This window comes from Amblyomma americanum, chromosome 2 (genome assembly GCF_052857255.1).
Source record: "Amblyomma americanum isolate KBUSLIRL-KWMA chromosome 2, ASM5285725v1, whole genome shotgun sequence".
NCBI lineage: Eukaryota > Metazoa > Arthropoda > Arachnida > Ixodida > Ixodidae > Amblyomma > Amblyomma americanum.
This window is the reverse complement of record NC_135498.1, coordinates 14,830,226-14,854,344: the sequence shown is the minus strand read 5'-3', so window position 1 is coordinate 14,854,344 and position 24,119 is coordinate 14,830,226. Positions and strand designations below refer to the sequence as shown.

At 44.2% G+C, this 24,119-nt stretch overlaps 2 protein-coding genes across 14 annotated transcripts in view; one reads left to right on the top strand and one right to left on the bottom strand.

Annotated features, from left to right (window-relative positions):
• LOC144120635 (receptor-transporting protein 4-like) overlaps nucleotides 1–4,499 on the top strand; it is a 47,679-nt gene extending 43,180 nt beyond the window's left edge. The window contains 2 exon segments of the mRNA XM_077653247.1: nucleotides 87–254; nucleotides 1,512–4,499. Coding sequence (XP_077509373.1) covers nucleotides 87–254; nucleotides 1,512–1,667 — 324 coding nt within the window. The 3' untranslated portion in view covers nucleotides 1,668–4,499.
• Nucleotides 4,500–4,815: 316 nt separating this feature from the next.
• The window catches only part of LOC144120632 (uncharacterized), a 32,982-nt gene continuing 13,678 nt past the window's right edge, over nucleotides 4,816–24,119 (bottom strand). For 6 of the 13 annotated variants that reach the window (XM_077653235.1, XM_077653228.1, XM_077653231.1 and 3 more), the window contains 6 exons: nucleotides 23,775–23,843; nucleotides 15,734–16,435; nucleotides 13,396–13,455; nucleotides 9,665–9,965; nucleotides 7,190–7,302; nucleotides 4,902–5,563 (listed from right to left, as the gene is read on the bottom strand). In XM_077653235.1, the coding sequence (XP_077509361.1) occupies nucleotides 5,480–5,563; nucleotides 7,190–7,302; nucleotides 9,665–9,965; nucleotides 13,396–13,455; nucleotides 15,734–16,435; nucleotides 23,775–23,843 (1,329 nt within the window). In that variant the 3' untranslated portion in view covers nucleotides 4,902–5,479. Of the gene's footprint in view, nucleotides 5,564–6,120; nucleotides 6,180–7,189; nucleotides 7,303–9,664; nucleotides 9,966–13,395; nucleotides 13,456–15,733; nucleotides 16,436–23,774; nucleotides 23,844–24,119 lie in introns of those variants that run through there. The other 7 variants (XM_077653232.1, XM_077653237.1, XM_077653239.1 and 4 more) reach the window with 5 other exon arrangements.

Here is a 24,119-nt window from a genome sequence, read left to right as displayed (position 1 = left end):
GGAGCTTCGAGTAACTGGTAGGATTTAAACAGTTCACTGTCAATGTAGAACCCCTCCGGAATACAATGTCCGTCCCTCTCGTGTAGGAGTGCGGCCACGGCTGGACGTCGATGAAGGGGCGCATCTCGTTCTGGTTCCTGCTGACGAGCCACGGCGAGGGCCTGGTCACCTTCAAACTGTACGGCCAGCAGTGCGACAAGTGCAAGGTGGGCCGCTACGAGCCGGCCATGTGGTACCCGGAGGAGGTGGTCAAGGTCAGCAGCCGCTGTTCCTCCCGCTAAGACACCGCAAAGGGTTCTGCCCTGTTAGACACTGCTGTCTCGCGGCGAAGGCGAACAAGGAAGTTGCAGGATGCGCCGAAGGAAACGGAAAGTAGGGTAGCAGTCCCACTCTGGGCGTACACCTGAACTGCACCAAAAGGGGAAGCAGGCGGTAGCTAAGAGGAGAGAGAAAGGAAATCGGGTACAGCCTTTGTTGAAGGTATTCAGTCCAAGCTGTGCAGTTCCGTTTAGGGAGACCCTATTGATTTAGGGATAGGGGAATAGGGGGGTGCCTGTGAGCATGCGCAGCACATTAACGCCCCTCAGGTTACTCTGCGCATGTGCACTGGCGCCTCACTATTCCCATATCCCACTAGCCGATAGGGTCCCCCTATTCTGAAACTCCCCATTAGGAACCTTGGTGATGTGTAACGATCCACGTAGCATCACTCAAAACTTTCACCTTGGGCTCTTCAAACTTGCGACAAAGGCTGTACATGCTAGTACTGGGTGTTCTGGAATAAACATGGGAACGAGTAGGTACGCAATCCCCGAAGGTACACAAGCTTTTTTTTTCCCCATGAAAACAGCTGCAATTCATATTTTGCAGCAATTTTTATTCAGAATTTGATTTTTTTAACAACCGAGGCGTGTCAAAATTAGGCCGGAGGGGAAACGCGAACGCGAACACAAAACAATTTCTGCCATTGATTCGAAGCCGCACATGTCATGTGGCGAGGTACCACTTACTGTGCCGTTTTAAGACTCTGGTTTTACTGTGCCACTTTTACCGCTAACAATGCGAAGATTCTGCACACATGAGCAGATGGACAACTGCACGGTGTAGTTCTCGATAAACTAGATAACAAACTGTCATTATATGCGATGGATTAAATTTATAGCCCACATGAGTACCGCTGACGCCGGCGAATTCCCGCTGATGGCGCCATGCAACTACACTCTCGGCACTCAAGTTTCGTGGTAGTCTGGGAGGGTTTTTCCGCGAGCAATTTCAGTAGGTTGGTTGGCAACTGGCAGGGTAGAAAAAAAAGAGGTGCAGCAGCTGTCCCACTTTTGAGTGCACACCTCAACCCCACTGCGAGGAATGAAAATGAGAGGGAGGGACAGAAAAGATTCCACAGCAGGTTCCAAAGTGCTCTGCAGTCAGCCATTGTGACCACACCACGCTGCCGCGAGAGCCGTGGCGTAACCCGTAGCAGGGTGACCAACACTATTGTCGACCCTTCGCAGGTGCTGGTGAACATCTACAATCGGGTGGGCCAGGTCTACTATGGCTTCCAGCAGCCACCCATCCACAAGAACCGAAGGCCAGGCAAACCACGCAACCCGCACAACGCCGAGCTCTGCCAGGCCTGCAAGGACGGCGTCTGCTCCGAGCGGAGATGATTCCGTTACCGCGTGACAGAGGGCGCGCCTACCAGCGGACCTCCGAACGGACCGCCCAGCCTCGCTGGCGCCCCCTGGTGCGACGAGGACAGTACACGTAAACCATTCGAGAAGCGCCCAACAGCTTCCTGAATGGTGCCGGCCATTCTGACCACGGCCACTGTGACGCTCCGTCCTACAAGCCGACCTGACGCAGACTAGAGCGCTCTCCGAAGTGGACGGGCTCGCTGCTGCCAGACCTGTGTGCTTTTGTGCACACCAAAGTCTTCCACTGAGACCGGATGCCTAAACCGGTCACCTTCTGGCACTCCTCAGATATAGGTAGTAGCCACACAAAATTTATACTGAACTGCTCCGATAACCACGCTACTCTGAAAACATTATAGCGTTGGTATGTAAATACTGCAGACGAGATTAAATGGGCGGAATCGTCTGCCTATTTGTTTGCTGCTATACACACCCAATCTGTTAGTACGAAGTTAAACCACCCAAGTGAATCGGTGGTTCCTTGCATGTGCTCAAGTGGCATTTTTTCTGCATGCATTAACGAAGAAGAAATGACCACTTTACATACATTTGGACAACACCGCCTTTTCCAAAATAAGTTGGTTTCCCTATGTTGCACTTTTCTACACTGAGGCTGTCGGCAGCCATCAGAAAGACGGGGAACATGCGTGCTAGTGCTTAGCATGCGCTGCACTTAAGACGGGGACCATGTCGACATCTGTCACAAAACACAAAAACTGCGCCAATATTTTTTATTTAATATTTGTGGTTCAAAGACTGCAATGTTCTTTCCAGAATTATTCACTTTTTCTGTGAAGATAGTTAGGCCAAAACTTAAATGCTTCCCTCATTCGCTATATCACTGGAGTTGGGCAAGTACAGAGCTGTTCAGTGGGGACGGTGTAGAAATTTAAACACCATTCCCCTTTCACACTCTTTTTCTCACAAATCCACTCGTGCTTGCATCTGCGGTGGTCACCGCTGGCATGCGCACTTATGCAATCTGCTTGCACTATAAAACACACCCAATCTTTCAAAAATTTTCAAACTGAAATTCACTACTAATTTTTCTAGAGAGGATGATGATAAAATTGTGCATTATGTATCAGCCTGATAAATAGGTCATTCATCTTTGTTTCACTAAAGTCATTCATGAAAAAAAATTGGATATGTAACAATGACAAAGTTGAGCCTGTTCCCTTGCAAAACACATTTGGCTTTTACATTTCAACATATCCCTCATAACTGAAATGAAGTAATAGCTCTCACTTAAGGCCTGGCATGCTGCATATTCTGTCATGGTGTTAAATGTTGGTTTCTGTCATCAAACATCAAAAAAGAAAAAATATGCTCAACATAATTTGCATATAAAGCAAGGAACCGTAAGCGTCTAAGTTCAGCAAGAAAAATAGGGTACTGAATACTATATGCAACTCTACTGCAGTAGGCAATACAGGCTTCTGACCCTTGTTTCCAATGCCTGTTTGCTACTTTCTGAGTTATGTGGTCCCTCTAAGTGTGGTATCAATTCAACTATGCAGGTATGTGTTCTCACACCTTAAATGCAATTGAGACTGTCACAAAACATTTTCATTCTTCACAACGGGCTTATGACATAATCATGCACGTATGCTGCACAGGCACTGCTTTAAGAAAACAAAGGGTCAGCCAGCATAGCACATATGCATGCTTCAAGCAAAAAAAAATGTTACTGCTGATATAAAACAAAAAGTTATTTTCATGTATAACAGAAAAAGCTTCCCTTAGCAAAAAATAGTGAGCAAAAAAAGTTTTTCACAATGCCTCCAAATAGAAACTGAATGCTTATCTCACCAAAATGCACCTTTTTTTCTAAAACAGCATGTCCACTAGTATTAGATGCCAAGCCCAAAACCATGCTGAAGCACCACAACCAAAGTGCACAATAGAACCAAAGGTTTGCATTGAAACTGGGTGAATGCAATGGTCTTATCATTAGTGCTGGCTGTAAGGGTTCTTATAATGTGCTTACAATGTGGTGGAACACATCTTGTGCCTAACAATGAATGAACAATACCAAGCTCTGTTCCCAGTGATAATAGATTTCCCTACTTGCTCTGCTTTTCCTCTCTCAAGATGGAATAAACGCATCGTGTATTTGTTCGCGTGGCAATACTACACAAACTTTACTGCAAGAATAAATAATAAATAAAATAAAGAAATAATTTTTTGCAGCACATTCTATAAAAACCCTTCCTGCATTGCAAAACAGTATCCCAGTAAAACTAAAGCTTCAGTCCATTTATCTTGCTGTGAATTAACCCTTTAACTTGTCACCACAAAGTTCACTGAAATTAGAGAGCACAGATGTAGTAGCCACCAGCGAGCATATAACATTGTGTTCTTGAGCAGTACATTGCTACATGACCAAGTGCCTGCATGCCTAGCCTTTTTACTGCATGTGAGCTTTAATGTGAACACCAGTGAACACCATTCACACAAGCCTTACTTGTGAAGCTATGATGAAGTGCTGGGCTAACATCTAACCTCAAATAACATACCTAGTATGTCTCTAGTACATAAAATGTTTAGCAATGTGTATAGTGTTTGCACACAGCGTGTCAGCAATCTCAAATGTTTCCTTGTTCCTGACTGTGTTTACCTCAGCTGTGATGCACACTTTTGCCTTGTTTTATCATAACAATGTTGCTTGCCTTTTGTTGTTCTTTTGAGCTTGAGTTTGTTGAACATTTCTGTTTCAAGTTATGTGTACAATAGCATTTTTGTGCATGCTTAAAACGTACATAAACTGTGTTGTGCAATAAACTAATTTTGTCATGTTATGCATCTACCACGAGTCACTTTGCTGCTAACTGAAGCAAGCTTTTTCAACATTCAATCTCAAAGATGTGCTATCACAAAATGCAACGCACGGCAGATATTTATAACAGTCTGCTGCCATACAATGAAAGCTGTGTGGACTTTAATTCAGCAACACCAATCATGAAGTGCTAGTGGTCAAGTTTTCCTTAATGCTTTGTGCTTAATGCTTAATACTATAAAACGCTAATCCCACCTGTTGCTGAAGGATCAAGAAAGATTACTGACAAATAACACCCTCAGCCAACTGCTGTAAGCAGGAAGCTGAAGCAAAATATGGTACTTCTTTGATCACCGAAGAGAGCCTTTAATGTTGATCTTCGTATATAAGGAACAAGAAAGCAAGCAAAAAAAAGCGAGCACAACAAGAAACAAACAAGCACATAGTATTATTGCATACAACTGCTCTCAAAAAAAGAGTCCCCCCAATACCCACAAAAATCTCGGTCCAGGTTTGAAGAAAAAGTGCACCGTAGAAGCAAGGAACCGTACCTAAGAAATGCACTCTGCTGTCCATGAGACTTCGGCACTGAAGCATGTTGGCGGGTCCAAAAAAGAAATGCTTCAAAAACCAAATGCCTTGTATACAATTACAAAGGAATGGCATCCAAGTGTCTGGTCCAGTCAGCGTTTCAGCATGCAGACTGGCCTCTTGAAGACAACACGGTCTCCGGGGGATGCCTCCTCTTCGACTCCTTCCACAAAATCACACACTCCAGCAAAATGGCTTTACCTATCACTCACTCGCAACAGCACTCAGACACAATTCTTGGCTTGTTCCCACCGGGTCAGGCCCACAACACCATGTAGTCAAGTTTGGCTTGTTTCACCGATTAACTGTACACTCACGCCACTTTGCTCTTTCTTTTTTCCAGCTGTGCCAAGCCCAGTGGAGACAAAAAAAAACACAAAAAAGAATTAGGACATAAAAGCAGCATGGTGTACCACTACTTGGGGTTGGCCGCAATGCCATCTTCATGAAGGTTGTTTGGCTGCTGCTGCTGTAGTTGTTGAGGGTCAACCTCGGCGCCCTGCAAAGTAAAATGCTCAGTGCCAGTGGCCCAGTGCTCGAGCGGGGACTTGCACATCCAAGTGCATATGGTGAAACTGAACCTTTCATGCACCCATTCAAAATGCAACAAGTTTAATCACATTCTCAAAGGTAGGGCATGGTAATGTATCTGGAGCCAACACATGTTTAAAAACAGGAGCACTGCTTCTTGGCACAATCATCAAGGTTTAAAGAACTATTGAGGATGGGCAGGCAAAATTTCAAATGTTAGTGTAGCTATTAGTAAGAAGTGGCAACAAGATAACACCTGTTCGAAACCTGTATGTCTGCCTAAGTCTAATACCCGTGCTTATCCAGTCCACATATACGAATGTGATTCCTACTGACAAGACGCTGAAGGTAGTTCAGAGAACTATACTTGATTCCCTGTGCGCATGGGTGAAATGCCTATTATTGAGATAAAAAGCCCGTGTACTGTGCGATGTCAGTGTACGTTAAAGAACTCCAGGTGGTCTAAATTATCTGGACACCTCCAGTATGACGTCCCTCATAGCCTGAGTAGCTTCGAGACATTAAACCCTCTAAAACCAATTAAGATAAAACATAACAAATCCTTACGTGACTTTTGCTGTCATCTGTAACAATTTTACGGTCTCATTACAAAGAGCGCATAGCAGTGTCTCCCTTACCAAGGAAGGACGATTTTTGAGCTGCTCATTCACCCCATGCTTTTAAACCAGCATATCAATTGCACCTAACAGAATCTAATGCCTCAACACAACCTAAAAGAAACATATAAATGATAGTACAGACAGAGATAAGATTTGTGGGTAAAGGAGCAACAAAAAATGCTGCTTAAGTGCAAACAGCAGTGCACAGTAAGTCAAGGCAGTAAAGTTGAAGGCGCAATGAAAGGTTCGCTAGGGTATGAGTAAGGGCTAGTTGTTGACCCATGACGAAGAATTAGAGCGTAACACAGAAAAAAAAAACTGACACAAGTTGACACACAAGTTGTGTTGCGCTGCAACCCTTCAGCAATGAAAGGTGACAAGTTAAACTTAGTAACAGGCACACAAATCCAGAACAAAATTACACCAGAACGTATTGCTTCAAAAGCCACTTCATGGAGGTTGCAGGAAAAGTGATTGCTTAGCAGTTCTCATTATCCAGAAGGTATTTCGAATGCTGGAAAATATAATAGCAACTAGTCACAGGACCAGACTGGGTACATGCCAGGAGAGTTAAACTACCAGCACAAAAGTGGAAACAGAAGTGGCAAGGTACACAGGGATCTTCAGCAGCTATGACAGTGTTAGAAAGAACAGACTGGAAACAACAGAAAGGAAAAGGCTTGCACCAGAAGGAAGCAATATTAAAGCTACCGACACTCGCAGCGGGTACCACCACTAAGGAAAACCAGAGATGTTAATTAAACTTAAATAAAAGGAAGGACATGCCAGCTTCAACAAGTGCAGAGGGCAAAGATGGAAGGAACCAGCAGCATGACAGAAACAAAATTTAATGGCTCCCTCAGCACTATACGAAACAAAGAATGAAAAACCAAGACTGCATGCAAGCAAGCAGGAAGCAGGAAAGCATATTGCCAGAGCACTGCCATGCCAGTGGAAGCCACAAGCTTCGTCACCTGGTCATCAAAATCGGCCGCATCTGGCATTGGCTTTCCTCGTCCCAAGTCTCCAACTGCACCAAATGGACCGTCGTCCTCTTGGTCCTCTGCTGCATCATCATCCTTGACTGCTGTTTTGGTCAAGCAAGCACCCGACTGTCAGCACCACCTCTGTAAGTCCCTAGCTCAGCCGCCAACCATTCTCCAAAGACAGACATGATGCATTTTCTGCTATGCAATGCCTTACAGGCAAATGGCGTCCAAGGCACACAAGATGGACATTAATGAAGATAAATTATTCAAACAAGCCTTAGACAGCAAAGGCAAACTGAAGCTTCCTGACACAAAGATGAACTCCTCCTTTCTGCTTTGCACAGGACATAGCCAGCCATTTGCATCAAAAACGCAATTGCAATTTGTTCTTAGAATCTTCTCACCAGCAGCACGCACAGTTCTCAGTGCACAGAGATCTTCCTGACATGTTTGCCTCCTTTGCACATGAGACTTGGCACCACCAGATATGCTTCGGGCACTAGCCATATTACACATGGCTCGGAAGAGACTAGCACCCAAGCAAAAACCAAATGGATGCGATATGTAGCTGAAACTGTTCGAGCTACTTGTGCAACAAAGGAAGAGAGCAGAATTATGAGCGAAAAGTGAGCCGTGCTCCTCTACTCAGATGAAATCGGTCATTGCATAATAACTGGCTTGAACCAAGCTAATGTCTGTCATATAAATTATAGTGAGACATGAAAAAGAATAAAAATAAAAGAGCCTCTGCCTGTGCCACAAGTATAACAGGCTCAAGAGTGCAACTGCCACGCAGCCAACAGAACTTACAGAGATTAGTTTAGGCAGAAAAAATAAATAAAAATAAAGTACCCTGCCCGCACCGCCGAAGGCACAATGGGCTAACAGAACTTCCAGTGGGAATCTGTGCCTGCAGCTTTCAAGCATGAAATAAAATTAGCAGTACAGTGCACCTGATGGGTGTACCATTTAAAAAACTACCACAAGACAATTCAACTTTTCCCTGAGCACTTGTGGTATAAAACATGGTGATACACAAAAAATGCAAAAGCAAAACTGTTCAACAGAATCTAGAGAATTGAGGCGCTTAGGCTCAATTCTCGGCTACGATAACAAAGAAACTTGATTTCAATAACAGTGACAATGAATTGATAAACTCCTTGACAATTGAAGTGCACCCATATTCTTTGCAGTTTCACAGAAAGAAATCAGAAGACGTGTGCCTCTGAGATGTCTAACAAATGTCTAATCGGTTGACGTGGCTGTTCCCAAAAGCTAATCTTAGTAGTACACTACGGGGATAGTAAAAGATGTTTTTTATACCCATTTTCCTTTTTAATGCAGTGCTCCAGGCAGCCAGAACTTAATTTCAAGGAATCAAGCATTACACATTTATGAGGGGCCATCAGCTGCCAAAATCCAGTACATATATGCTAGCACACCACACACCACAAATCATACCTTGCAATCTACACTTCCTTGTAGACATCAGCTACTGCTTTTATTGCCAGTTTGGTGACAAGCTCTAGCCTCATTCAGTAAAATGGTTGAAGAGCTCAATAAGCTTTTGCTAAAGCTCCATACTTTGGATTCATTTGGATCTGCCAAAAGTACTTCATGCCACATACTAAGAAGCCATAAAGAGAAATGTTATCTTTTTTTTTTCTATGCAATCAACAGAGTTTCAATAGAGTTCAAAATACAATCTAGCTGATCTAAACAGGTAGCACTTTGGAAAAAGCTTAGGAAGAACAGAAATATTCCAGTCAGCTCATCACTATCAAAAACTTTTTTTTTTCCAGCCAGTTAAACAGCACACTAGCACAAAAACAACATTTTTTGTGCAGCTTTTCTTCAAACTGGCTGTCATGCCACAAGGTCTAGCACCACAAAGTAATTTCTCAGCAGGAGCATGCTTGGAAAAAAGCCAGAAACTTTGTTTGTTTGTGTTTTGTACAGCAGATACCTCCACAACGTCGGCCATTTACAGAAGGAAAAAGGCTAGGCTTCTCAGGAGAAAGTTTTGTAAAAGCTACAGGGAACTACAACTAATAACAAGCACCAGCACAAAAATTACAAGAGGAAAAATTTCAATCTGGCTTCATGCAGTTTTCAAGAGATGGTTCTCTAGTTCTGGTTTAGCTTAATCAATCTCAACATTCTTGTCTGGACCTGAGTATGTAGTTGCAAGCTTTTGCTGTTATATCAGCGGTGCTTGCCATGAAGACAAATCTAAGGACTGGGCAATGGCTGTAGCTACAGAACTGCCCACTTGGAAATTGCATGCTGCGGCTGTAGGTAGCAAAAACTACAGCTTATGGGGGCACTTTCACCTGCCAGCCACCAGACTTAGGCCACAGTGAGCATGCCACAGTTTTGAGTTGCAGTTTTATAACAATTACAACAAAGGAACCCCGCCCACAGAGAAGGCCAATGGCAGCTGTTGCACATCAGACTCACCAGCGTTGCCGTAATCCAAGTCGTCGTCACCCCCTCCTCCTCCTCCTCCAACACCCAGCTGTTGCTGGTTCGGGCGCCCCACCTTGGCCCGCGGTAGTTTAGCATTTCCAGGCCCAAGCAAAAACTCCTGTCCATTGTTTGCAGACTTGGCTGGCAGTGCCTTGTGGTTGTGGCCACCTTCCACTTCATTCTCCTCCTCAAGAACAGCAGCCACCTCCGCATCCTTCTTGTTGACTGCTGCGGCGGCCATGTGAGAGCCTGCGGCCCCTGCTGCTTTGTCTAGGCCAGCTGCTTCATTCACCTGTGAGAAGGAAAACACAAACGAGAGCGGCCATTTTATTTACGTGGCTCTGATCTGACATCTGTTCTGATGCCACCTAATTGCCTATACCACATTCTAAACACTGAAAACTGTGCGAGCTGCACAAGTTTGTACATTAGCAACATATTAGTCTGTGCATACACGTTACTCCAATTAGCCTCTACAAGAATCAATCAGCAAAAGGCTGACTGAGCACAGTTTTGCGACACAGAATGCTCAGAGGCTGTGAGGCAGTAAACATATTTGCTTTTTCAAGATTATTGTGGACTCTGTTAATGTTTGGTCCAATCCAGCAATATTTCAATCTGTTCGCATCAATTTGTTATGGTTTATGGTTTATGAAGCTTTAACGTCCCAAAGTGACTCAGGCTATGAGGGACACCATAGTTGAGGGCTCCGGAAATTTCGACCACCTGGGGTTCTTCAACATCCACTGACATCGCACAGTACATGGGCCTCTAGAATTTAGCCTCCATCAAAATTCGACCGCTGCGGCCGGGCTCAAACCCCCGTCTTTTGGGTCAGCAGCTGAGCACCATAACCACTGAGCCACCGTGGCGGCTGCATCAATTTTTTAGCATTCAAATTGCTAGCATTTAAATGTTTGCATCAGTTTGCCAGCGCAAACAGGCGTGCTAGCTGTGACAGCTTGCGCACTAGGTACAAAACAAGAAGGCTTCGAAAGTGATGGCAATGATTTGATTTCTAATGGAACAAATGTAACTTGGCCAGAGAGTGCCATTGCTAAAGTGTTTTTGGTATGCAGAAGGTGAAGTCAAAAACCCGCCTTTAAAAGTGCTTCAACCCAGAAAAGGTGAATACTAGGCCACAGGAAAACTCGTAACCACTGGAAAACCACATGTGGCTAGCGACACAGGGGACTACTGAACCTTGCAACTCCCACAAGAGGCAACAGCAAGGTTTTGTATATAGTAAAACCTCATTGATTCAAACTTCAAGGGACGGAGGAAGATGTTCAAATTATCCGAAAGTTCAAATTATCGAACAACCTTGAAAAAATTTGGGGGACACTTAGGCTCCGCCCTTAAAAATATGATACAACAGTGGTTCCGCTTGTCCACACAGATACAGACACACACATTATTTCCTTCTGCACCACAATCATTATGTGAAAGACTACACAACATACATATAAAGCCCTGCTTTAACTAAACCGAATGGACATGCCTGCGTGGCCTAGCAGTAGTGTGTGACTCGCAATCCAAGGGTCAGGGGATACAGCAATGGGTCTACTGTGCAGCAGCTTGAGAGGCGACGCTAGTAACATGATGATGATGATGATGGATTTTTATGGCGCAAGGGCATCTGTGGCCAAAGAGCGCCACGGCACAAGATATTTTCTTCTACTTGAGATGGGGTCAAAGACCCGTTTCCCAAGCATTTCACACTAAATAAGCCAAGCACCAGACCAGAGGAAAGCTTGTACCCACTGTATCACAGGTGGGTACCTGGCGGCACTGCGGATCAAAACCCGCACCTCCCACATGAGAGGCGGATGCTCAAATGATTAGGCCACCGCTGTGGTCGACGCTAGTAACATGAGTCGTTGTCTGCCATGTATTTATATGAGAAAGAGTAGGAAGGTGGCGGCCGATGGCCCATGCGTATGACATGCTGCTCAAGGTTGCTCCGATTGCTGAAGATCAGATGCGCCACTGGTGTGGCTAATGCCGCATCTATGATGTAACAGCCACTTTCGGTCACAACCGGAATGGCAGCGATGATGCCAATGTCAACACTGGCTTTTATGCAGAACAGTCGCATAGAAGTGTCAAGAACTGCTTGCATCACGGTAAATCTATGCGGTGAAAAACTGGCCACCGGTTGCCCGATTTTCAGATGAGAACAGCGCAGCAATGACTGCTTGTCACATTTCCACTCATGCTTTATTGCATGTATACTGTCAGGAACGTCGAAGCAGAACTGCTCCAGAAACGTAAGGGCCTCCCACAGCCTTCACGGTGCAACGCAGTGCAGCTCGAAGTCACACCCATCATAAGTGGCGTGAGGTTTCACCGCACAAACAGCTAACGGCATGTGACAAGCACGTAGTTTCGGCACACTGGCAGACAAACAAAACCACACTGACGTAAGCAAGGAACATGACGCCAAAGCCGAGGGAGAAAACAAAAAAGGGGTGAATGAAAACACCAATCCGAGACTGAAACGGTTCTCAAGTGGGTTAGGTTGGCTGACTGATACAGGCAGGTCGAGTCACTGTCGCTGTGGGTTGGTGCGAAGCTCAGAAAAGCGAAACCAGAACTAAGCAGTCAGAATGTTCTATGTAGGATACGGGGCTGCTTGTTCGTCGGTACGCACATCAGAGGTGTGCGAGCGACTATGCATCATGGAATTCAGGCTCTGTCATACCTGGACACCGCCTCCCTTCAGAATCCCGTTCGAATTAACCAGTGCGAGACCCATAGCGCCTGAATTAGCGAGTGTCTGACATCACAGACTTACATGGGCGTTGACCGGGGCTGAGCCAACAGTTCGAAATATATGGATTTCGGAATTAACGAAGTCGAATTAACGAGCTGTTACTAAGTCAATAAAACACAGTGGGCAAGAAGAAATGCTCTAAAAAAGATCCATTTAAGAATAATTTTCCCCACTGATGCGATCGTGAATTGTGAGGTTTAATGTGCAGAGGTAACACATGGGCTATAAAAGGATGCCATAGTGGAGAGCTGATTAATTTCAACCGCCTGGGATTCATTAACGTGCAAAGACATTGCACAGCACACGGGCGCTTTTGCACCCCCCCACCATCTGATACTCGCCGTGGCAAGGATTAAACCTGCGACCTTGCATTCAGTAATCAGTAGCCAAACGCCAGGCCACTGAGCCACCGCAGCAAGTACCACCGAAGGATCCTCAGCACGGTGCAAAATTATTCAAAGGGTGCCTTTTTTGCATTTCCACCATATCAAAGCATAAATGCCATGATGACTGTCAAACGTGCCATCTCATGCTCATCAACAACGTGCCTTGACTAGTGAGTCCCTTTGAAAGATTAAAACTTGATTTCTGCCGCCTTAAAATAAATCACTTCTTCAGACGAACACAGTTATTGAATCAATTTTTTGATCTCAGAGCACAAGTGTGACCAAGACTGACGACTATGCCTCGTGAATTCGGGTATGTTTGATGCAATATAACTTGCTTAACGTGAACATAATGTGAACTCTGAGAACTCTGAAAAACCTTCCCGACATTCTTGCAAAGAAGAAAAGCAGCATAAAAAACAAAATTGGAGCTGAGAAACATAACAGATGAAGTGCTCATCGGGAGCTCTTGTTGTTGATCTCCTTGTTTCCTTGACATTAAAGATCCCGACTAACCAGCACAGAGCCAATGTAAGAGTGAAACATGAGTAAGCACTCACGGGCTCATCTATGACATCAACAGACTGCGGAGCTGCAAGCACCTGGTCCTTCACTTCCACCTAATAAGGAAAAACAAAGAAGGAAACTGCTGACAAAAGAGAGGGGATGGTTTTCAGGTGGCCAGAAGCTAGAGGGAAATCCCTCTAAACACAACCTGCCATCTGCCATGACTGGCAGGCGGAAGCTTCACACATATGCCAATGCCGCCAGGCAGTTTTCGCCTCCATGGCCTTCCTAATGCTATCACATTAAATGTACTGAGGGCGTGAAAGTGTGCCGAACGACTCCACAGCATCATTCTCATAGTAGCACTTGCTATGAGACAGATTAAAAGGATGTTCAGACCACACTGATGCTGTACCAAACTTTTTTCCCCCAAGAGCCCACCACAGCTTACTTGTGAAGTTCAATTAGTCATGTCACGTGTTGACGACACCTCTATCAACATTAGCCTTTAGCTTAGAGTTTCATTTTCCATATATAGACTATTCACTCAGTTTAAATTTCATGTACATCAAATGAAGTGAGAGTCTTAACTGCTGCACCTTACCCTCACCCTTCTTTTGTGGTATCAATACTGTATTTACATGGATATAACGTAATAGGGGAGTTTGAAGCCTCACGAGAAATGAAAAAATAAAACACACGATTATACCGCGGTCCCAGCCTGCTCAAGCAAACTACAGCCGAGGGCTCGCAAAAAAAGGAGATGGCACACAAAAATTGGAGGGGACACTTAAGCTCCGCCCCAAGGGTATGACACGATAGTTAATGCGTTAATGTTCATATATGCAGAATTGGTCATTTTCTATTTAACAGTCATAGATCCCTGGGAGTCGTCCTACCACTCCTGGAGCAGTGGTGCAGCAATTAAACGATGCGCCACTGCCCTGCGATGGCAGGCGCTGCCACCAGTGGCACTAGTAACCAGCAACCTCTCATGACCAATCATTAACTGCCACCTGTGACAGTGCGCAGTTTGTCACAATCCGATAGGCAGGTAGTGATGAAGCCACAAGGTCACGCGACCTATGCAGCCCACCTACCTCCCAGGTTGCTTCTCTGGGAATTTTTTGTGGATTTTTCGCTCACGGTCAACGACGCCGACAACAATGCCAGCTTTCTGCGAAACAAGCACCTTAACGCTATCAAGTTAAAAGTACCGAAGTAATGGATACATTGATATTATATCAGAGATAACACTTTAGAAATGTGCGCGACACCGTCAAGCGCAGCTTGAGAGCCTGATGGTGAAGCCTGCTGTAGCTGTCTTGAGGAGGAGCAAGGAAAAAAAGATCACGTTACATATGCACCTTGGTATGAATATAGTTGGTTCTGAAAATGAAGAACTCAGGAAAAAAAAACGCATTATATTCGCATAGGTACAGTACTTTCCCATAGCGGCACTGCATTCTTACCTAAAGATGAGCAACACTCACCTGCCCTTAAAATCTCTATTACACTGGGCAGGGTTGCTTTTCCGCCCCCAGTTGGAACAAAGATAGGCAAACGACTTATCTAGAAAAGTCTCCAGGACAAGTTAGCGGCAACCATAGCTCACAGCTTTGTTATTGCCGGCTGATTTCAGCCCACACTAGTGGAGGCGAAAGTTGGACTTGGCTTCCCTAATGTGTGCAACTAACGTGTACAACTAAAGAAACTGCAGTTAGTAACACTGGGCCATGGTCCGCAGCATCCCGTATTACTCCGCTGGCTAATCGCAACATTAAGCAGAATCAGCTCTTTAATGTTTGACTCTGTTAAACAAGCCAGGCATTAAAATTCTGGACCTTATAATTTTTTTTTCTTGTGATAAGCTTCTTATTTAGGTAAAAAGAAAAGTTTCAACAACAGACTACTTTTTGGCCATGGAGGGCAGTCTGAGTGTGGACAGAGCTTCAATGCAGACTTAAGTTGTTGCCAACTAAAGCGGAATAAGAAATGCTCCATAATATTAAAGCAGCGCTAAGCAACAAGGACGAAGAAAGAAGGGAACACACACATGTGTGTTCCCTTCTTTCTTCGTCCTTGTTGCTTAGCGCTGCTTTAATATTATGGAGCATTTCCAACTCACCCAATCTGCCGTTTTTCTACAGTTTATCAGTGCCTGTGTGTGTGTTCCCCTCTTTCTTCGTCCTTGTTGCTTAGCGCTGCTTTAATATTATGGAGCATTTCCAACCCACCCAATCTGCCATTCTTCTACAGTTAATTTCTTGTACGGAATAAGAAGATAGGTGGCAAACATCTCTGCAATATGCTCACAATGCTATCTGCGTGTTCTGGACAATTTTGTCCCTGATAGTACATGAAATAAACGTTGCATTAAGAAAGCCTTACCCCAGCAGCCGACGGCTGTGGCTTCACAATGTTGGGAGGAGGTAAGACTGGAGGTCCCTGGTTCACAGGGGGTTGTTCGGCCAGTTCCGCTGCAGGCTGTTGCTCTTGAGACTGCCCTGCAGCTGCAAACTGCCCCGGCCGCGGAATGCGACGCACCACGGGAAGAGAGACAGCTTTGGCTTTCAGGAGCCCATGTCCCACACTTTCGGGCTGGTTTGGACCCAAGGGCGCTTGCACAAGCGGAATATTTGCTTCAGGGAGGGGCTCCAGGTGTGACCCCGGCTGTTGCGCACCTTGTTGCCCATCCTGAACTGGTTGCACAGCTGGCCGTGCCAAAGGCTGCGGTTCTGCAGGCTGCCTCAAAGGCTCACCAACTGCAGCCGGCTGCAAGGCAACTTGGGGAGCACCTGGCTGCGACAGGGCTAGGGGCACATGGCCTGCTGGCAGAGGCAGTTCTTGCAGCTGCGCACTGTTTCCTTGGCTGGGCTGCTTGTCTGACTGAAGAGGTGGTGCCGCGGCTTGAGACAAAGAGTTTGCTGCAGCGGCAGGCAACTCCCCGGGCTGGCCATGCATAGAGCTACCTTTCGCGGGATGCTGAGCGGCTGGCTCAATGGGGGACCCCAGAACCTGTTTGGCAAGGTTTGGGTTCCTGACATCGGCAATGAGCTTCGAATCATTGTTGGCTCCCAAGTCACCAACCATCTTTCAATAGGGGAAAAAGAAAGCAAAGAGAAAACACTGGTAAGCAGTAACAAAAACAGTAAAGAGTACTAATAAAAACAAGGCTTAGAGTAAAAAAAAAAGTAAAGAAAACGTTTTAACAACATTCAAGTGGCCATATCAGCTGTGGCAATTGTGTCAAGCAATTGGCAGCCTGGTGGCACAAAATTTTGCCACAGTGCTCATGTGGAATATGGCTGAGTGGACAAGTGAAGCAAAACAGCCCAAAGAATCAACATAAAGGAGTTGTACTACAGTCCAGGGAAAGTGTTACAACAAAACTAACATAAAACAATGCCACTGCAGCCAAATTAAACAAGAAACATCCACTGCAGTTTCTCTAGCCTTTTTACACTTAATAATTTAACGGTTTGCAATGAAAGTATACTTAACAGTATGCATTGTACCACAAATAATACATACTGAAACATAACTGTGCACTCACTTGCCTTATACACTCACTTGCCTTATAAAAGTGCGACATTCAAGTCATCAGCTTTGTCCTCTCCAGACAAGGAAATAAGCCCATACAATATGCTGAGCACTGCCAATATTTTGGTGAAATGTTGACAAAGTGCCACTTTAAATGTCCAACTAGCAAAAGCTAAAGAACTGCAGATACAACTGCACTTCCTGCAAATTTTACAGCTCGATGATAGAATGCAACTAAGCCACATAGCAAGCACTTGCAGACTCCTCAAGCTCCTAATTACACAACTATTTCGACTTCAATGAAAGCCCACTATTCGTAAAAAAAAATGGTCTCACAATCTGCCGTGCCATACAAACAAAATTTTGATGTCCAAGCATTGCCTTCCTTTGGTGTCTAGCTATAGATACATGGTGGAGTAAGACTTTGAAAATGAGTCTCAAAAGTTGGCTGCACAGCAGTTATAATAAAAGCTTTGCTATAAAATTTGCAAGGAATCGTAACAATAGACGCAGCTTGCATTAGAGCTCAAAATTAGTTTTAAATCGTGTTTAGTACTTTTTATTTTTCGTATTTATTTTCTTACTACTGCAACTTTTTCTTAAAATCTGTTTCAATTTTTGTACGCAAGTAGAAACCAATATTTTACACAACTGGAATGAAAATTATGTGCTTCCAATAAAAACTAAACTTGGTATGTTTTTTTCGTCTTTGTTGATGCAAAAAAAATTGCCCCATATTAATGGTTTTTTTTTAGTCAGAAAAATATATAGATGCACATAGGCTATTGATTCTAGTTTCAGTTATGCCATTAAATACCATCTGTGAAAAATTTTGTTTGCTTATGCCTTATAGTTCCCGAAAAAAAAGGTACACGAACCTCCAGAAATGTTGTTTTCAGAAAAACGCCAATAAAGTCTCTGAAAACTTCCCTTGACAGAATAGCTACTAGAGGAGCCCGTAGTGGCTGAAAAATATACTATGAACAAGACCAAATCCCAAACCAAAACCTGAGTTCCTGATCAAAACCTTCAGAGCAATGAATTTTTGAAAGCATCCGAAACGAAAAGAGCCCGTCGAGGTGCACCCATTTTTTCAGTCGACGTGATGAAGAAAAAAGACAAAAAAAAATATTTTTCAAATCGCTAATACCCAAGTGTGACATATTTTCTAGAAGATTAAGAAATTCTCTATCAGATGATTTCAAAATCTAAAAATAATTTTTTGACAAGAGGTCTCACCCCACTTTAATTAACATGCAATTGGAAATCTTGAAATTATGGCAAGTGTTCATCATTGGCATGCATAAAATAGCAGTGAAAGCAAGGGCACGTGGTTTTCTGAAACGTTGTCGATATATTGATGCCCTGCTTTTGCCAAAGTGTAGCCTTCATTATTGTAAGCCATCAGGTCAACATGCACCCCAGTAAGCCATGCAGCATGCACAGGCTTCATCATACTGTCTAGCAAATCTGCTACAACAACCCTGTTCTGCTTCTCCTTTCACACACGCAGCTTATGTGCAGAGTGGGTCAGCTTGGCTGTCTTGAATATTAATTTTTTATTGTGGGCAGCTGTGGCTAGTATAACTCATTCAGTGTACTACATATAGGCACCATGCTGCACTTTGGCATGTCCCGAGCTTGCTTTACGCTATGTGGTGCTGTTTCAGCCATCTCTTGAATATTGTTGAAATTTTCTGCCCACAAATTATATTCTGAAAGTTGAGCATCAGGTTGGAGCATCAGGTTTAACTCCTAAACATTAAGCTCATGAAAAGAAGACTGCCTACAGTGAACAAATAATGCCACTAATAAAAATGTTCCTACAGCTCTCACAAAGCCTTTATCAAGAACTGAGCAAAGCCCAACATAAAAGGCTTTGCAGAGTTAATTTAAGCACTGAAGTTCCGTAGGCATAGACATCCCTCTGAAAGTGGCTACATAACCTCTTAGTCTTGCGTCCATTTATTAGTTGAGACCGTATATCCGCACACTCAGCCACCTGATGCTTCCTTCCAGCAAACTCCAGTTTACACAAGGCACACGGTCCCAGCAAGGTTCCGATGATCCCAGCATGGTCATGGCTGCCAACAGTCTCATGAAAGCCAACAATGACCAAGAGCAGTTCTACTTACAGCTTGAAATTAAACTGAGGTTAGCATAAAAAGCTATGGAAAGGAAAATGAGAGGGGTAATGTTAAGAGAGAAGAAGAGAGCAGCGTGCTGTGGGGAACTTAAGGTAACAATAGGCTAGCTGAAATCAAGAGGAAGAAATGGACATGGGAGGCACCAGTGTGTGGAGAACAGATAACAGTTGGTCCATTAAAAATAATAATTGGTTTTGGGGGAAAGGAAATGGCGCAGTATCTGTCTCATATATCCTTAGACACCTGAACCACAGGGATAAGGGAAGGGATAAAGGAGGGAGTGAAAGAAAGGAAGAAGAGGTGCCGTAGTGGAGGGCTCCGGAATAATCTGGACCACCTTGGGATCTTTAACATCCCACAGCACACGGGCGCCTTAGCGTTTTTCCCCCATAAAAATGCAGCCGCCGTGGTCGGGTTCGAACCCGGGAACTCCGGATCAGTAGCCAAGTGCCCTAACCACAAAGACACCGCGGCGGGTAATTGGTCCATTAAGATAGAACTGTGTTTTAAGTGTAGGTTTTAATGTCCCAAAGCGACAAATGAGATTTGAGGGACGTTGCAGTGCACAGCTCCAGAGTACCTGATGTTCTTAAAAGTGCACTGACATCGCACAGCACACAAGGGTGTTTTGGTATTTTGCCTCCATCGAAATAGGGCTGCTTCGGCCGGGATCAAACTTGGGATTGGCAGCCGAATGCCAAGGCCACTAACCACCACAGCGGGTTGGTTCAGTAAGGTAGCAGAACGGATTACAAGAGATGTAAGCAGGCAAAACGATGAAGTGCCTCTGAAATGGAACAGGTGTGCACGGTGCTTGCCACAAGTTGCGCTTTGCTTTTCTGCACTACACCGGCAGCAGTCTATATCAGGCACGCGGCACTGTAGCCACTTAGCTTTCTGGTAACAGCTTACATTGGTTTACCTCAGCCCAAATCTTTTCTTTGTCGTTTTGATTTGCCTCGACATCAGGAAATATCCTCTAGCTATGGCAGCTACATTACACTAGACATCTTCCTAGCCATGTGAACACAAAGAAAATCAGCTGCCAGCAGTTTCACTAGTAACACAAATTTCTGTTCTTTTTAGAGAACACATAAATAATGCATCCAATAGTTAAAGAACAGCAAAGTGCAATAATTTCAAACACCACATGAACTGTTTAAGTGCGTGTAAGGTGCAGCCTACTGCTCTCTTGTACACCTAGTCTTAGAGTACACCTCATAATTTGGGAGCCATTTCTTTGGCAAAGGGATTATGAAAGCACAGCAGGTCGAATGCCTAATAGCAGGGTGGCTCATTTGCTAAAACTAAAGATCATCATCCTGCAAGAACCTGATAAGGCAACTCATTTTGAAGCCACACCACGTACTATCAGCAACAAATGAAATGCAAATAAGACAATAGAAACAGGAGCACTTGAATTTCACTTACTTCGATGCCGCAAAGACTGCTCCGTGTAAATGTTTATGCACCCTGCCTGTATTTCTTCTCCAGCAGCTAATATCTTTGTGTTCCTGTGTTCACGTTACGAGTATGCTATTCATGTTTCCTTCGCTGTTGACAGTGTGCCAAAAGCAGCTAGGCTGTTGTGTCACGACAGACCAGATTTGTGAAGCATCACATATAAAAGCTTATACCCAGTGTATGCCATCCTGCCAGCTACACATGCCAGTGAGAGGAAGAGGCCCTTCCTTCAGTATGGAAGAACTCCAGCCTAAGAAAAACTGGGGCATAAACCAGTCAAAGAAGAATTCCTATTTCTCGAGTGTGCACAGGTCTATACATCACTGGCTTCCTCTTACCTGGTGGAACGTTCTATTTATCTCACACTTAAAAGGAGCACTGAGGAAAACTTCATCCAGTGGCCCTTCCGAGGTAGTGGTTTTTTTGCTGAGAAAATTGTGTTTTTTTTATTCTCCTACCACTCAATTCAAACTCATGACATCTACACTGAAAAAAAAAAAAAAAATTCTCCTTGATTATTTTTTTGAAGTGAATCGTGGAATAGCCTAGACTCTGGGGTCAATGGCCAGAAAACTTTGTTGACCCACTGCAGTTTACTTGTGAAATCCAAAGCAGAAAGTTAGGTGGGCGGATGAGATTAAGAAGTTTGCGGGCATATGGTGGGCGCAGCTGGCAAAGGACAGGGTTAATTGGAGAGACATGGAAGAGGCCTTTGCCCTTCAGTGGGCGCAGTCAGGCTGATGATGATGATGACTGCAACACCTGTATCCCATTCGTTGGCCTTTTCTAGCCTATAAAGATGTTTCCAGTGAAAGTAGGATCTTCGTCGTTAGAATGTGGTAATCTTTCGAAAGCACTATTCATTCAGAGGTAACAAATGATGAGGCACTGATTTTATTGCTCTAGGGGCACCTCTGGGAAATGAGTGGCATGGCTCCGGGTGTTTGTGCTCTGCAAGAGCTGAGGTAAAAGGCCCAATTTCTTAAGTATTTCATCGCACAGAAGCAAAGTTCAGGCCAGGGAGAAGCTTATACACATTAAAAACTGGTGGCACTCAGGATGAATCCCCACACATTCTGCATACAAAGCAAATGCTCGAGCAACTAGGCCACATCTACAGAATTTCAAGGTAAGCAGTCGTTCCTTACTTGACGCAAAATTATTTCTAAAGCCATTTTCCCCAGAGAACACTGAAGAATGAGTTAATTTGGTCAAAAGCTGTTGGAATGTATGCCTGTCACTTTTTTTGAAAAACTTCTATTAAAGAAACACTCCATTCATAAAAAGACAACTTCATCCAGTTATTGTTCTGAGTGAAAACTGATGCTCTGAATCTTTCTGGCTATGTTAAAGTTTGACCAGCACTAAAGGAGGCATTTATTGCCGAGGAAACCGATTTAAAAATCTTCCCATCAGCCAAGTCAAACTTGTGACATCCTTATCAAAAAAGGCCACAATTTTGATGTGAATGGAGGTATAGCATAGCCTCTGATGTACCGAATACTTATGACACGTAGTGTTTTCTCTAGTCCCATCATCTTTTCTTTTGTGTTGTGAATTGTAGCGTTACTGCTATATTTTTATGTATTTATAATGCCATGTGTCTTAAAATCAGACTATGTCAAAACATAAATTGATGGTATTCGTTTTTGTTTTTCATATATTGTTATTTCATTTTGTTCCTTTATTTGTTTGTTTTTTCAGGAAAATGGATTTGTCCATCCTTCTGCCATTGATGTGTAACCCGGGCTGAGGCCTCGTCAGGAAGTACGCTATTAGCTTCCTTTTGCCTCATCCCGTGGGCATGTACTGTGTTTCAAGTCTGAATCAAATGATTTGATTTGACCTCACCTCGCCACCTTTGCTGTTCTGTCCCCATCTCCCCTGGAAGAACTTGTTTCAAGAGAGATTGACAGTCGCTCGTGCACCTAATATGTACTTGGAAGACTGTCAGCTTGGCAGAGCATGGCATTGTACAAATGTGCATATTTTATTGCTGTCCCTTAGCATATTGCCAAAAACAAGAAGCCTGCACTAATGCCGTTCAAGCAAAGCAAATGAAAATGTTAAAAAACCACCTACACTAATAAAACTGGTTTCTTGAAGGTACGAGCTGTAACATACAACTGCAATCAGAAGGGAACAGAAACACAGTACAGCTATGTACCAAAATATCCTAGGTGTCCTATCTGAAACATCATGTCTATTCTTTACAGATTTAGGTTTATACAGGTTTAAAGTTCCAAAGCGATTCAGGCTATGAGGGATGCCGCAGTGAAGGGCTATGGAAATTTCGACCGCCTGGTGTTCTTAAGACGCCTGTGTACATCGCACAGTACACGGGCATCTAGAATTTTGCCGGCATCTTTACACTAGCCATTAAACCCCACGTGATGATGGCTCCTATAAGGACAGTACTCCATGTGCAGTTTAAACTGGAAATTAAACTAATGCTTGCCATGCCAACTACTGCCTAAAGTTCTGGGCACTATTAATATAGTGTTTGATTCATATGTTTCATAAGGTTACTAGTAACAAGCAAGCCTTCAGCAAACTTTAAAAAAGGCATTGAAATATTTGTAATTCACACCACGGCGTGCCAACGCGTATCAATCCTCCACAGATCTGCCCCACTGCGCTTAATCGCAGCACTAGAGCTGGGACAATGTCATCGCAACTGCACCAGGTACTCTCAGAATACCTTTCACACATCAGCATATGACAGTTAAAACCGTGATCCTTGCAGGCACAAAGAGGCAAGCGAAAAGAGAAAGCCAAATGGCATGCAAAAAACAACACAGACCGCCACAAAATCATGCAAGTTGCTAGCGCTACCAAACTGCAGGAGGTTGTTAGTAGAAGAGGAGAAAGTAACACTGGATGTCGTTCGGAACGGGGCCTATGGCTGCAGTAAGACTTGCAGCAGACTCCCAGGGAACTATCAATACTTCATAGTGATCCATGCTGTGCTATGTGGCAGAGCAGCTCATTGTGCACTACAAATTTTTTTTTTCTTTTCACCGTCGCACGGAAGACAAACAAGGGTCACAACAATTGCTCCTAACAACTAGGACCAACATTTATGACATGCACAACTGACTAGCGAAGCAGCCAAACATAAGCAAGCACGGTTTCTCATTTAGCTGCTGAAAAGCTAAACCTTGCCTACAGCAGAGTCTTCCGCCACAAAACAAAAACAGGCCACACATTATTTCCGCAAGCTACATACGAAAGTCAGCCAAGCCAAATGCGCGGATTTTTTAGGAAGTGTTATTTACCTTTGGCTGCCGACTTTCTGCCCCAGCGCCCTGATATCGGGAACCCATTTTTCCAGCTCCTTTGTCCTCCTGAACAACAACACCAATAAGTGCGAAATCCGTTACCACTCCACCATCGCTCCATCAAACGAGAGTGTGCAGCAGGTCTCGGCTCTGACAACACAGCTTAACAGTTAGGGTTCACAAAGCACCACATCCAGAGAGCTGACAAAGAAAAGCACAGTGCACTGAGAGAGAGAGAGATGCACCCAGGGTGATAAGTGTTCAGCGTGCAGGGAAAGAAAAACAGCGTCCAACACCGCTCCACATCATAAAACCAAAACATAAAGAGAGCGAGGCATGCAG